This window comes from Muntiacus reevesi, chromosome X (assembly GCF_963930625.1).
Source record: "Muntiacus reevesi chromosome X, mMunRee1.1, whole genome shotgun sequence".
NCBI classification, from domain to species: Eukaryota; Metazoa; Chordata; class Mammalia; order Artiodactyla; family Cervidae; genus Muntiacus; species Muntiacus reevesi.
The window spans coordinates 17,811,831-17,826,516 of record NC_089271.1 but is presented as its reverse complement, the minus strand read 5'-3'; the positions used below and the strand labels follow the sequence as shown (position 1 = coordinate 17,826,516).

Sequence of the window (14,686 nt, the reverse complement as noted above, 5' to 3'; positions counted from 1 at the left end):
AGTGTATTTTCCATGAAATGTTTAATAGCAGCCATATGGTCACCAAGAATCACATTCCCAGGAGGCCTTAATATTGTGTTTTTAGGAATATAGTGGTTATTAAGCATGAAGGTCAGAATTCCCAATGTTCACATCCTAATTCTGCCTCTTCCAGGGACAAATTATTATTATTATTATTATTATTATATCTACAAATTTAGATTCCTCATCTGTAGAATCAGAATAGCAAGAAAACCTGGCTCATGTGGTGGTTAGGAAGATTAAGTAACACACACAAAAATGGGTCAAAGTGCCTGGCATAGAATAATCACTGAATTAACGTTAGTAGTTATTGTTACCTTTCTGGTTGTTAGAACAAGAATGCCTGTAAATAGCAGTGCAGTCTCCAGGATCATGTCTTTAACTTTTTGTTATGGAAATTTTAACACTTGGAGAAGTAGAAATAAATTTTGCTACATCTGTGGTAGCTGTTTGACATCACCAAGTCTTCAGTATCGGCCATTGAAAAGTAAGTGCTGTGCAGAGGACTTGTAGGGCACTGAAAATACTCTGTATGGTGGGACTTCCCAGGTGGCTCAGTGGTAAAGAATCCACCTGCCAATGCAGAAAAGACAGATTCGATCCCTGATCTGGGAAGATCCCCGAAGAAGGAAGTGACAACTCACTCCAGTATTCTTGCCTGGGAAATCCCATGGACAGAGGAGCCTGGTGGGCTATAGTATATAGGGTTGCAAAAGAGTCTGACACGACTTAGTGACTAAATAATAATTCTGTATGATTCCATAATGATAGACACGTCATTATATTGGGTTGGCCAGAAAGTTCATTCAGGCTTTTCTGAAACATCTTACAGAATGAACTTTTTGGCCAATACAAAACTTTTGTCCAAACTCATAGAATTGAAAAGTTAAGAGTGAACCCTAAGGTAAACTAGAGACCCTGGGTGATAAGGAGGTTCATTGGTTGTAACAAATATATCACTCTTGTGTGGAATGTTGATAGTAGGGGAGGCTGCGCATGTGAGGAGGTATAGGCTATCTGAAATCTCTGCATCTTCCTTTCACTGTTCTGTGAACCTCAAAGTGGTCTAAAAATAAGTCTAAAAAATAAAGTTAAGTCCATTATTTTGGACCCTGTCTTTGTTAGTCACCATTGTTTTTACAGTTCCTTGAAAATCATTGGTAAACTATAGGTGGCCTTCAATAAATATTTATGACTGGATACATGAGTATGTTTTATCCTAATCCAAGCATGTGAATAAAGGAAGACTCGTTCTGTTTGGGGTCTGCTTGTAGCCTGGTTGTAGATTTACTGTTCCATTTGCTCATTAATTGACTCATTCGTTCATTCACTGAAGCTTTATTGAATGTATTTTATGGATTAGCAGCGGCAGCTCTGAAATTTCTAGATAAATGAGCTAAGGAACGGCAATCCATTTGGAAAGGGATTGACTAGGTAGCATGTCTGGATGCTGTGTTAGCATAATGTGTGCAGACTTTTCACCTGGCAGGTTGTTTGTTGCGGGGGCGAAGGGGAGGGGGTGGGCGGCTCTGGTGTAGTTAACTGGAATGGAGTTCACACTTCCTCCCCCACATCACGCCTTAGATCAGCTGTCACATACAGGCCTCTCATTTAGTGCTTTGGATTGTCCTTACATGAGAGAGAAGTGAGTACATATTAAAAGTCATTATGATGCAGGGGAAAAGGACTGGCAGAGCTATGTCCAAAGCATTAAGGACATTAGAGAGGAAGGAGCTGCTAACTTGCCTGGGGTCTCGGGGGAGGGAAGAGTGTGTAGGGGAGATTTTTCAAGGGAAGTGACATTTGAGCCAAGTGTTAAAAGATACCTGGAGACTCATGGTCCCAGCAGTGTGTGCAGGGACCAGGGGAGGGTGTGGTGATGGCCACGGGCTGGGTCTGGCTGGATAGCAGGGGTCTTGGGGGCGGGGAGTTGCAGGAAAAATGAAAGTGAAAGTCACTCAGTTGTGTCTGACTCTTTGCAACCCCGTGGACTGTTATAGCCCATGAAATTCTCCAGGCCAGAATATTGGAGTGGGTAGCTATTCCCTCCTCCAGGGGATCTTCCCAACCCAGGGATCGAACCCAGGTCTCCCGCATTGCAGGCAGATTCTTTACCAGCTGAGCCACCAGGGAAGCCCGAGTTGCAAGAAAGCCTGACCCTATTTCCTCAGGTCTGCCAGCCTACTCAAAGGCTGCATCTCGGGTGGGCTGGCACACTGGTGGAGGGGTTCTGACAGGAAGTGTTTTGGTCACATTGGCACTTTAGAGAGAAAACTGGGGAGGTGCTGGGCAGTGTGGACTGGCGATGGGAGAGGAAGTAGCTGGGAGAGTTGCCAGTCTCAGGGCTCCGTGGTTGATGACTAATTGGCCAGGCACCAGGAACTTCTAGTAGCTCTTGGAAAGGGGCAGATGGGCCCACCTCATGCACACTCTTTGAGTTGGGCCGCTGTAGACTGGGTTGGCAGCAGAACTGACAGAAGAGCCAAGTTTCCTTTCAAAGAAAACTCTTTTGTTTGTTATGGAAAGCAAAATGCCAGGAGTCGGCATTCGACTATGTATATCAATAGCTAGGCTTAGGATGAAGAGATAAGAAAATTAGGCTGAGAAGGCATTAAATACATTTATATACATGTTAAATACATTTATATATATATATATGCAGATGTGTATAGTCATGAACATCATCATGTGTGTCTATAAATCACGTATATACATTTATTTATATATACATGTACATTCAGCAGACTTATCTTCCTAATTCATTTTTAAAGAAAATTTTAATTTTAGAATAGTTTTAGATTTATAGAAAAATAGTGAAGATAATACAGAGTTTCCATATATCTCACTGCCAGTTTCCTCTGTTACTAGTATCTTACATGAATATAGTGTTTATCATAATTAGTGAACTAATGTTGCCATTAATTAAAGTCCATCCTCTTTTCAGATTTCGTGAGTTTTTACCTAAAGTCCTTTTTCTTGTCCTGGATCTTATCCAAGAGACCACATTACATTTGCTTGCCCTGGTCTTCCTAGGCTCCCCTTGGCTGTGACAGTTTCTCAGACTTGCCTTGTCTTTGGTAACCTTGGCAGTTTTGCAAAATTTTGTAGGATGAACTCAAGATGGCATTTGTCTGATGTTTTTCTCGTGATTTGACTGAAATGATGGATTTGGGGGGAGATCCACTTAGGTGGAGTGCTGTTCTCATCCCATCAGAGAAAGGGTCCATGGTCTGAACATGACTTTTCACTGGTAATGTTGACCTTGGTCTCCCAGCTGAGGGAGTGTTTAGCAGTTATCTCCACTGTAAAGCTGGTCTGTTTTTTCTCCTTTTCTCCATCAACTCTTTGGGAAGAAGTCACTGTACATGCCTCGCTCTTCAGGAGTGGGAAATTGAGCTCACCTGCTTCAGGGTGGAGTATCTACATTATTTATTTGGAGTTCTTGTGCAGAGATGACTTGTCTTGTCCCTCCCATCATAATTAGGTTTTGGTAAGGATTTCTTATCTGTCCTCTAAGTTCAAAATGCTAATTCTGTGGTACATGCATCATACTTGCCATTTTCAGCCAAGTGACATTTCCCACATGTGTTTTCTTGCTTGATACATAAGCAGATCTATGCCTTATTTACTCAAGCAGATTGCAAGTTTTTTGAGGACTGGGACAGCATCTTATTGAAAGCCCTTTACATACTGTAGGTAGTTAATAAATACTGAATAAATGGTTTTTGAATGAGCTTAATTTAAAAATTAACCATAGTTAATAACGAAAACCGGTTATTAAAGTCTGTGTACATGCAAACTGTAGTAAGATGAGGATACTATTGAAGTGAGTTTGAATTTGTAATAGTCACTCATAGGGTACTTCCTGTGTGCCAGGAACTTTTCTAAGCAGTTTACATATATTATCTATTTAATCTGCCAGATAGCCCTGTATCATGGTGCTATTATACCCATTTTATAGATAAGGAAACTGAGGTGAACACAGTCTAAATAAGTTGCTCAAGATCACACAATTAGCAAGTGGCCCAGCTGGATATTTGATATATAGATAAATATATAGATGGATATATATATCTATATATATATATATATAGATATATATAGATGGATATATAGATCTAGATATTTGATCTATAGCTCTGGCTATAGAGTTGTGAACTCTTAACCACTGGGCTCTGAATTCATCACAATGATAATTAAAATGGTATCTCACTTAGGCGAAAAGCAAGATTTCTATTTAAACACTTTATTCCTATCTGTTAGGATACTCCCAGTGACATGGCTGGCAGCAATCTTGCTGTATTTTTCCTAGGGAAAGTGTTTCTATAAAGGCATGGCTGCTTCTCCTTCTTCAGATTTTGTCTTTTTTTAATGAGTCATTTTTGTGTTTTACAACAATTTTATTTCTTTAAAATACAGGCACTCTCATGATGGGCATTTCATATACAAACCATATCTTAGACATCTCTCGCTCCCAAATCATGTCATCTGTTGAAAGATAGTGGGTTTTTTATTTTCTCTCTGACGTTTTTAACCAGAAGTTGTTGCCGAGTCCTGCCAAACAAACGCTCCTTGAGTCTGTTGCTTGTCCCAGTGGTCACACCTGTGGGTCTGAGGAGGCAGCCTAGATTCCTGCGGCAACGTAGGCGAGGGAGGAGGACTTTTCGCGAAGCCACCCAAGCCATGAATCGGCCCTGGCTTCCTGAACCATAAACAAATGAGAGCTTTGTTCTCCCCGTTGCTCATTTGGTCCCAAGTATGACTCAGGGTTAGGCTGGGTCCTTCAGGCTCCGTGCTTTTGGCTGTTGGAAGGAAGTGGGAGGGCTGCAGGGTAGTTCTGGGACCTTTTCAAACTGAAAAGAGGAGGCTGCCTACATGATGGGAGAAGAGGTATTTCTTTTTTTTTTTTTTTTTTCTATTTTCTTTTAGAGATGGAATAAGTTCCCTTAACTTGTATTTCTTGTCTATACTGTTCTCTAACAAGCTTTGTGATGAGTTTGCATTAGTAGGTTAAAATGAAGTGTTTGCTAGCTAGGATCCCCTGTGGAGGTGGGAGGGGGTGTTGCTGTGAATGGGTTAAGGAACAACCTATAATGTGGAGGATTATTTTCTAAAATCAGATGTGACACTGGATCTATTTAGCTGTTTTAACCACCCCCCACCACTTTGGTCAATTTGGCCATTAATTTTTACAGATGTTTCTAATCTCTCTGTGTCTGGGGTTTTCGTGTGCTCATACTGCAGAGAGTAATTTGGATGGGCAGTTTGCACAAGCAGTAACTGTTACACCATGTCACCGAGATGTTTAGCAATTACAGATGTTAGCGTGGTAAACAAATGCGGCTTACTCTTCAGGTTAGCTTAAGAGAGAAGACCACGTCCGCACAGAGTGAGCCAGCACTGGGGCGTTTCACTCTGGGTGGGGGGCTTGGACATTGGAGTTTGCCTGGTGACTGAAGGAGCTGTGAGTAGTGACTTCTGGGTGCTGCTGAATTGCTTTTTATTGAGGTAAAGATCTTTGACTGATTTTGTAATACTGGACATTTCTCTTTGTTTGCTCATATACAGGGTAAAATAGAGACACTAAATTATTTGATTTTCTAAGAGTTTGCTAGTAATAGGTGATCTGGTTTCTCTCTGTGAGTTGTTCATATTTGTCTACCTAAAAGCAGAAGTCTGTCATTTTCCAAACACAAAATAAAATTCCCTAAATAAGCCACAGGACAAGTAAGGCTTTCAATGTGTCATATGTCTTCCATATTCCTGTTTCTTGTTGCAAAAAAAAATTTTAAGGGACAAGTTGATGATATCTATAAAATATATCCCTCTATGTCTTTTTCTGTCAGCTCTAACATAATATTTTCACAATTACATAAAATGAAAATAGCATGAAAAAAAGGAAACACACTGTTTTAACACACTATTTTAAGAGTAGGAGGGCTTCTTGAAAAGTTTTTTGAATGGTGTCTGTTGCTTGCCTAGAAGGACATGAGTGCAGGCAGCAGTTGACTAAAATAAAAAATATATTCATCTGCAATGGATTGAAAGAATTTTCCTATTGAAAGATATCTTAAATTTGCTGATTATTCTTATCACTGGATGTCACTGATCTGAGTTGTGAAAAGTAAAAATCAGAATTAAGTATTTATATACAAAATCCAGATGGTGACTCCTCATTTGGGGAAAGAGTAAAAGCTTGATGAAGCATACGTTGGAAAATTCTTGGTGATGGCCTCTCTGGCTCCATCAGATGAGGGCCTGGAGATGGGCCCCTTAAAGGTTAGTGACCTGTAAACTACTCATTGCACTGCTGAGTACCCCCCAAATCCTTTGCTTACTTGTTTCTCAAAATGGAAATAGCTCTGTTATTCCTCTGCTTATAGAAGCTCTTTGCAATAATTATTATAATAATAACAACTCAAAGTTAAAGAATACGAAGAAACAAATAGAAATTGTCCTTAATTCTATAATCCAGGAATAACCATAGTCAACATTTTATATGCATCTTCTAGACTTTTATCTGATCCTGAATGTGCATGTAGCACACATTACTCTCCATACAATAATGAGGTCATATTAAATGTCACTAATTTTTAAAATTTAATATATTATGAGTTCCCCATTTCTGTCAGAGAGCTGTGTGATCATTCATTGTTAAGATGCACCACCATCTATTGAACCACTCCCTGTGTGATAACCGTTTAGGTTGCTTCCAGATTTTTGCTATTAAAAATAACATTTTGTATATTCATCATTGTACCTTCTCTGATTATTTCCTTTGACTGAATTTTTAAAAGAGGAACTTCCAGATTACAGTGTGACTTAATTCTGGTTGTTTTTGTTTTAAATGAAAATAACCCAAATAAGTATATGATTAAAAAAAATTCCAGCAGAACAAAACCAAGACTTATCTCAATCCCATACTTAACTTTACTTCCCAGTGGAAATCCCCCATAAGAGCTTTCTGTGTACCCTTCTAAAAGTATAAAATCTTTTCATTGTGGTAAAATATATATAACATGACACCACTTTATTCCTTTTTGAGTGTACAGTTCAGTAGTGTTAAATACATTCATATTGCTATACAACCAGCATCACCATCTATCTCCAAAATTTTTACAGCTTCCCAAACTGAAAACTTTGTGCTTATTAAATGCTAACTCCCAGTTCCCCCTCCACTTAGCAGTTACCTTTCTACTTTCTTTCTTTTTCTTTGACTACTTGTGTGAATGGAATTATAAAATATTTGTCCATTTGTGGTTTATTTCATTTAGCATAATGTCTTCAAGGTTCATCCATGTGCCTGAATTTCCTTCCTTTTTAAGGCCGAATAATACTCCATTGTATTGGTAAATCACAGTTGGTTTAACTGTCCCTCTGTTGCTTCCTTAGTGGCTCAGAGGGTAAAGAACCTGCCTGCAATGCAGGAGACCCCTGTTCAATCCCTGGGTCGGGAAGATCCCCTGGAGAAGGAAATGGCAACCCACTCCAGTGTTCTTGCCTGGAGAATCCCATGGACAGAGGAGCCTGGCGGGCTACAGTCCATAGGGTCACACAGAGTAGGACATAACTGAAGCGACTTAGCACACACACACACACATCCTTCCACTGATAAACATTTAGGTTGTTTCCATCTTTTTACTACTGTGAATAATGCTACAATGAACACTGCTATACTGATCCCTACTATCAGTGTTTGGGGGATATATCCCCAGGAGTAGAATCACTGGATCATCTGGTAATTCTCTTTTTAATATTAGAGGGAACCTCCATACTGTTTTCCACAGTGACTGCAGCATTTTACATTCCCACCAGCAATGCACAAGAGTTCCAGTCTCTCCATTTGCTTCCCAACACTTGTGATTTTCTGTTTGTTTCTCTTTTTTAATAATAGCCATCCTATTGGGTATGAAGTAGTGTCTCATTGTGGTTAGGATTGGTGTTTAACATGTGTTCATGTTGTCTATCACTAAAAGGAAAGGATATTATTCTTCTCATCTTAGAATGATGAGTTGAGAAAAAAGTCTTCTGAGAATCCCTATGAACTAGCAGATCAGGTACATGATCCCAAGAGACTGTAAAATTGCTTCAAGGAAGAATTAGTTGCCCCTGTTTCTGTGGCTCCTGCAGAACAGATGAGCAGAGAGTTTTGGTGGTTGCTGAGCTTCAGAGGTTTAAGGGTGACAGGTTTATGAAGAGTGGTGGATTCAAAGCCACTCTTTTAAGAGAAGATGAATTTCTCTTTTGTGCTATTTTAATTCTATCTAAAAATTTTTATTGGAGTATAGTTTCTTTACAGTGTTGTGTTAGTTTCTGCTCTACAGCAAAGTGAATCAGCCGTATGTGTGTATATACATACATATATACATACATACATACATACATATACATACATACATACATACATATATATATATATATCTCCTCTCTTCTTTTGGATTTCCTTACCATTTATGTCACCACAGAGCATTAAGTCGAGTTCCCTGTTCTATACAGTAGGTTCTCATTAGTTGTCTGTTTTATGCGTAATAGTATGTATATGCCAATCCCAATTCATCCCACTCCTCCTCCCCCACCATACTATTTTAATTCTAAATGATAGTACTTGTTTCATCTTACGTTGTGGGGAAAGCAGTTTTATGTTTGATTTTTCTCTCTTCACATTCTGCTCTGGAATTCCTTGGGGACAAGAGGTGAAAGTCCTTCCTTTTGCACATCATTTGCCAACATGCTCATTTGCTTCAGTGGACATTCTTCAGTGGGGTGGGCTGAGGTATCTGTAAGTATTTCATCATGCCCTGTTGTGTTCATGTATTAACAATTATTTCATTATATTTATAGTCCTAGAGTTTGCAGATACTTTTGGTTCCTGAAGTTCAAGGTTTTAAAATTTTCTGTGTGGCCGTTAAAATGATCATGCTTCAGTACCTAGCTTATCTTTTTCTCTCAGAGATTCTCACTAGTTGTTAAATGATGTTCTAAGCAACTAGATTTCAGTGGGATGGATTAAGTGTAATGCTCTATGAAAGGGCTTCCCTGGTGGTTCAGACAGTAAAGAATCTTCTTGCAATGCAAGAGACCTGGGTTTGATCCCTGGTTTGGGAAAATCCCCTGGAGAAGGAAATGGCTACCCACTCCAGTATTCTTGTCTGGGAAATCCCATGGACAGAGGAGCCTGGTGGGCTACCATCCATGGGGTCACAAAGAGTTGGACACGACTGAGCAACTAACATTTTCACTCTGGAGGCTTCTCTGGTGGCTTAGATGGTAAAGAATCTGCCTGCAATGGAGAAGACCCAGGTTCAATCCCTGGGTGGGGAAGATCCCCTGGAAAAGGGAATGGCTAACCAATCTAGTATTCTTGCAACTTTAAAACAAGCCATTCAGCTTACTTTGCATGGTGGTCTGTCTTTGCTTACATATAAAGAATTTAGATCACAGAGATCATTCAGTCAGTCAGCAACCTGTTTTGTAGTTTTCTGTGGCATCCAAGGCCATTTAAAAGGTGTGAGATAAGGTACCATTACACGCCAGTCAGGATGGCTGCTATCTAAAAGTCTACAAGCAAAAAATGCTGGAGAGGGTGTGGAGAAAAGGGAACCTTCTTACACTGTTGGTGGGAATGCAAACTAGTACAGCCGCTATGGAAAACAGTGTGGAGATTTCTTTAAAAACTGGAAATAGAACTGCCATATGACCCAGCAATCCCACTTCTGGGCATACACACCAAGGAAACCAGATCTGAAAGAGACACGTGCACCCAAATGTTCATTGCAGCACTGTTTATATTAGCCAGGACATGGAAGCAACCTAGATGCCCATCAGCAGACGAATGGATAAGGAAGCTGTGGTACATATACACCGTGGAATATTACTCAGCCATTAAAAAGAATTCATTTGAATCAGTTCTAATGAGATGGATGAAACTGGAGCCCATTATACAGAGTGAAGTAAGCCAGAAAGATAAAGACCAATACAGTATACTAATGCATATATATGAAATTTAGAAAGATGGTAATGATAACCCTATATGCAAAACAGAAAAAGAGACACAGATGTACAGAACAGACTTTTGGACTCTGTGGGAGAAGGCGAGGGTGGGATGTTTTGAGAGAACAGCATCGAAACATGTATATTATCTATGGTGAAACAGATCACCAGCCCAGGTTGCATGCATGAGACAAGTGCTCGGGGCTGGTGCACTGGGAAGACCCAGAGGAATCGTGTGAAGAGGGAGGTGGGGGGGGGGATCGGAATGGGGAATACATGTAAATCCATGGCTGATTCATGTCAAAGTATGACAAAAACCACTACAATGTTGTAAAGTAATTAGCCTCCAACTAATAAAAATAAATGGGAAAAAAAACTTAAAAGATAATGTTCTCACTGAAAAAAAAAATAAAAGGTGTGAGATGAAGGAAGAAAAAGTATGAGATGACAGCCTTATTCTCAACTCAGACTCCTAATGTCAGAAGCCAGATTCTGAGTTAATACATACCCATAAATGCTCTAGAAACACATGGAAGCATAATTATAATAACCCCTACTTACACCGCTAATAGAGATTTCTCTCTCTCTAAACTAGGGCTGCAAAATGAACAATTTACAAATGAAGAGTTTTCCAGGATTGCCTTAAAAGCCAGTTCTTCATCAAAGGACCATGGTTAAGTCATTTCACAAGTGGCCTGTCTCAGGAGTGTCACCCCAATTAAACTCATCCTTGAATTTTTAGGAAGCAATTTTTGGAAAATCGAACAGAGATATTTGGGGGTCTCTGTCATTTAGAAGCTATATTTCTGTTTTGCTCATTTAAGCTGAGGATGTTAGAAGTGATAAAGATGGATTTACTGCCTCATTTTCTTTTTCTTCTTTCACTTACTAAGCATTTTCACCCGCCAGTGATTTTAATATGTTTTGCTCCATTTGTTTTGGTAGCATCTGCTCAGTCTGTTCTTTTTATTTTGATTTCTTCGTTGGATTTCTCATTTTTTCTCTTCACCAGAAGCAGCTTTTCTGAAACTTCTTGGGTACCTTTTCTAGACTGTTAAGAAAAATTGATAAGATATAAAATGACAAGACTTTAGATCCTAGAATTGTCCAAATATGTCCTCTTGGGACAGTGCCTAGCACTGTCTAGTTACTGCATTGGGAGAGCAGGATACAGTTTATGTCTTATATGTCTCAATTTTAGATTTAGTTTCTTTTGCTTCAAATCCCAGTATCCTCTCTGCATTCAGGTGTTGTTAGTAGCAGAGAAAGTAGACTTGCTCAGAATTTAGATTTCTATTTTTTCAAGTGATGTGAATACAGATACTGCTATATTTGACTCAGAAGAGGCTGAAATGTTACGAAGATGGTAACTCTGTGCCCATGCATGGATGTAATCTGCCTAAGCAATGCATGTCATGTTGTTGATTTGCAGCATAGAGGTGAGCAGAGCATAATTAATTCTTACAGTGCTTACAGTCAAGTGTTATAGGATCTCTGACATTTTGGTATAATTTTTGCATTCATTGCCCAAGAGTTCAAACAATTCCAGGTTTTTCTGACTAGAGCCTTCAGTCATAGGTCATTAGGCAGAAGAGGAGAAAAGTGGTCCAGGTAAGAGAGGACAAGGGGTCTTGAGAAAATTCATGAGAAACCAAAAGACATACAGCTGGGTCAGGGAGACATCACAGTACTAAAGTGGTTTAATAGAGCCACAAAGCAGTGTGTTTGTGTGAAGCCCAACCCTGACATTAATCTGAAAATTCTGTGTGAAATGAAGATCTAACATGGGTTGATGATCTTGTCATGAAACTGAATGACTAGAAAGAAGAAGGGGTACTCTAAGAGGTGATGACAGAAAGCAGCGAATGAAGATAGTCAGGAAACTAGAACTCAGGGGATGATTTGGGAGTGTGGAGTAGTGTCGGTCCTTGTGACAGAGAGAAGGACAAACAGAGTTGAGGAGGAAATGAAGAATTATGTTGGGGTTAATGATTGACCATTCGCTGGTCCCATTGATGGATGAGAAAAAGGGAGTCCCCTTTAATTTGAGACATGGTGGCCAGCTTGGAAATAAGAGAGAAGTAGCTTCCCAGGTGGTGCTAGTGGTAAAGAACCCGCCTGCCAATGCAGGAGATGTAAGAGATGTGAGATCGATCCCTGGGTGGGGAAGCTCCCCTGGAGAAGGTCATGGCAACCCACTCCAGTGTTCTTGCCTGGAGAATTCCATGGACAGAGGAGCCTGACAGGCTACAGTCCATAGGGTCGCAAACAGACATGACTAAAGCAACTTCACATGCATGCACAGCCAACAGTGAGCGCTGATAATTCTTCCTTGTCCTATGATGGGAACGGTGTGGAAATCTTCCCCTGAAAGTCCCTGTAGAATTGGCTAGATGATCATCTGAAGACCAGCTGTCTGAAAAAGATTAAGTATAGTAACTTGGGAGTAGGGAATAGGTTATAAACTCCAGAAGTACCATCACTGGCCTCTGTCCTCCTTTGTCAAATCTTCCGTGAATCTGTATTGTTTTTTCTGTGCCAAGCCTATAGCGAGTCTTTGTGGAAGGCACAAAGAGGAATTGCTGCTCTCGGGAACTCAAATGTGGAGAGCACTGAAATGAACGTTCTCCATTGTAACAGAAAAGGACAAGGGATTTCTAAAGACCAGAAAATGCATCAGTTGGATATTTTGCTGTGCACATTGTCTTCCCCACACCCTCTTAAAAAAAATATGCCTTTAGAAAATAGCATATAACCACAAAAAGTGCCGTTTAAGAAAGCACATGATTAAAGTAGGTGATTTCATGTTTTTTTCCTTCTTTTTAAAAAAATTATTCATTTTTAATCAAAGGATATTTGCTTTACAATATTGTGTTGGTTTCTACCATACATCAACATGAATCAGCCATAAGTATACATATGTCCCCTCCCTCTTGAACCTCCCTCCCACCCCTCTAGGTTGTCACAGAGCACTCATTTAAGCTCCCTGAGTCACAGAGCAAATTCCCACTGGCTATCTATTCCACATATGATAGTGTATATGTTTCCATGCTACTCTCTGCATTTTTCTCACCCTCTGCTTCCCTCTCTATGTCCATAAGTCTGTTCTCTATGTCTGCATCTCCATTGCTGCCCTGCAAATAAATTCATCAGTACCAACTTTCTGGATTCCATATATATGTGTTAATATATGATATTTGTTTTTCTCTTTCCAACTTATTTCATCATATAATAGACTCTAGGTCCATCCACCTCCTTAGAACTGACTCAAATCCATTCCTTTGTATGACTGAGTACTTTGTCAACAAAGGTTCGTCTAGTCAAGGCTATGGTTTTTCCAGTAGTCATGTATGGGTATGAGAGTTGGACTGTAAAGAAAGCTGAGCGCAGAAGAATTGATGCTTTTGAACTGTGGTGTTGGAGAAGACTCTTGAGAGTCCCTTGGACTGCAAGGAGATCCAACCAGTCCATCCTAAAGAAGATCAGTCCTGGGTGTTCACTAGAAGGACTGATGTTGAAGCTGAAACTCCAATACTTTGGCCATCTGATGTGAAGAGCTGACTCATTTGAAAAGACCCTGATACTGGGAAAGATTGAGGGCAGGAGGAGTAGGGGACGACAGAGGATGAGATGGTTGGATGGCATCACCGACTCAATGGACATGAGTTTGGGTAAACTCCGGGAGTTGGTGATGGACAGGGAGGCCTGGCGTGCTTCAGTTCATGGGGTCGCAAAGAGTCGGACATGACTAAGCGACTGAACAGGACTGAACTGAATATTCTGTTGTATACCACAGCTTCTTTATCCATTCATCTGGTTGATGTACATCTAAGTTGCTTCCATGTCCTAGCTATTGTAAACTGTGCTGCAATGAACATTGGGGTACATGTCTTTTTCAACTGTGGTTTTCTCAGGGTATGTGCCCAGTACTAGGATTGTTGGGTCATATGTTAGTTTTATTCCTAGTTTTTTAAGGAATCTGCATTCTGTCCCCCTTAGTGGTTGTGTCAATTTACATTCCCACAAACAATATGAGAGGGTTCCCGTTTCTCCACACCCTCTCCAGCATGTATTGCTTGTAGATTTTTTGATGATGGTCATTCTGAGCAGTGTGAGGTGCTCATTGTAGTTTTTATTTGCATTTCTCTAATAATGAGCAATGTTGAGTGCATCTTTTCATGTGTTTATTAGCCATTTGTATGTCTTCTTTGGAGAAGCGTCTGTTTAGGTCTTCTGCTCGCTTTTTGATGGGTTATTTGTTTTTTCTGATATTGAATTGCATGAGCTGCTGGTATATTTTGGAGATTAATTACTTGTCAGTGGTTTCATTTGCTATTATTTTCTCCCATTCTGAGGGTTGTCTTATCACACTGTTTTTAGATTCATTTGCTGTGGAAAAGTTTTAATGTTTAATTAGGTCCAATTTGTTTGTTTTGGACTTTATTTCCATTACTCTGGGAGGTGAGTCATAGAGGATCTTGCTGTGATTTATGTCATATGGTATTCTGCCTGTGTTTTTCTTTAAGAATTTTATAGCTTCTGGTCTTACCTTTAGGTCTTTAATCCATTTTGAGTTTATCTCTGTGTATGGTGTTAGGAAGTGTTCTAATTTCATTCTTTTACATGTAACTGTCCAGTTTTCCCAGCACTGCTTATTGAAGGGACCATCTTTTCT

At 39.8% G+C, this 14,686-nt stretch overlaps 1 protein-coding gene across 3 annotated transcripts in view; it reads left to right on the top strand.

Moving 5' to 3' along the window:
* SH3KBP1 (SH3 domain containing kinase binding protein 1) overlaps nt 1-14,686 on the top strand; it is a 338,270-nt gene that overhangs the window by 194,952 nt on the left and 128,632 nt on the right. The window contains exon 1 of one of the 3 annotated variants that reach the window (XM_065915719.1): nt 4,844-4,911. The exons of the other annotated variants lie outside the window; for them this stretch is intronic. Within the exon in view, the coding sequence (XP_065771791.1) occupies nt 4,897-4,911 (15 nt within the window). The 5' untranslated portion in view covers nt 4,844-4,896. Of the gene's footprint in view, nt 1-4,843; nt 4,912-14,686 lie in introns of those variants that run through there. 3 annotated transcript variants of the gene reach the window in all.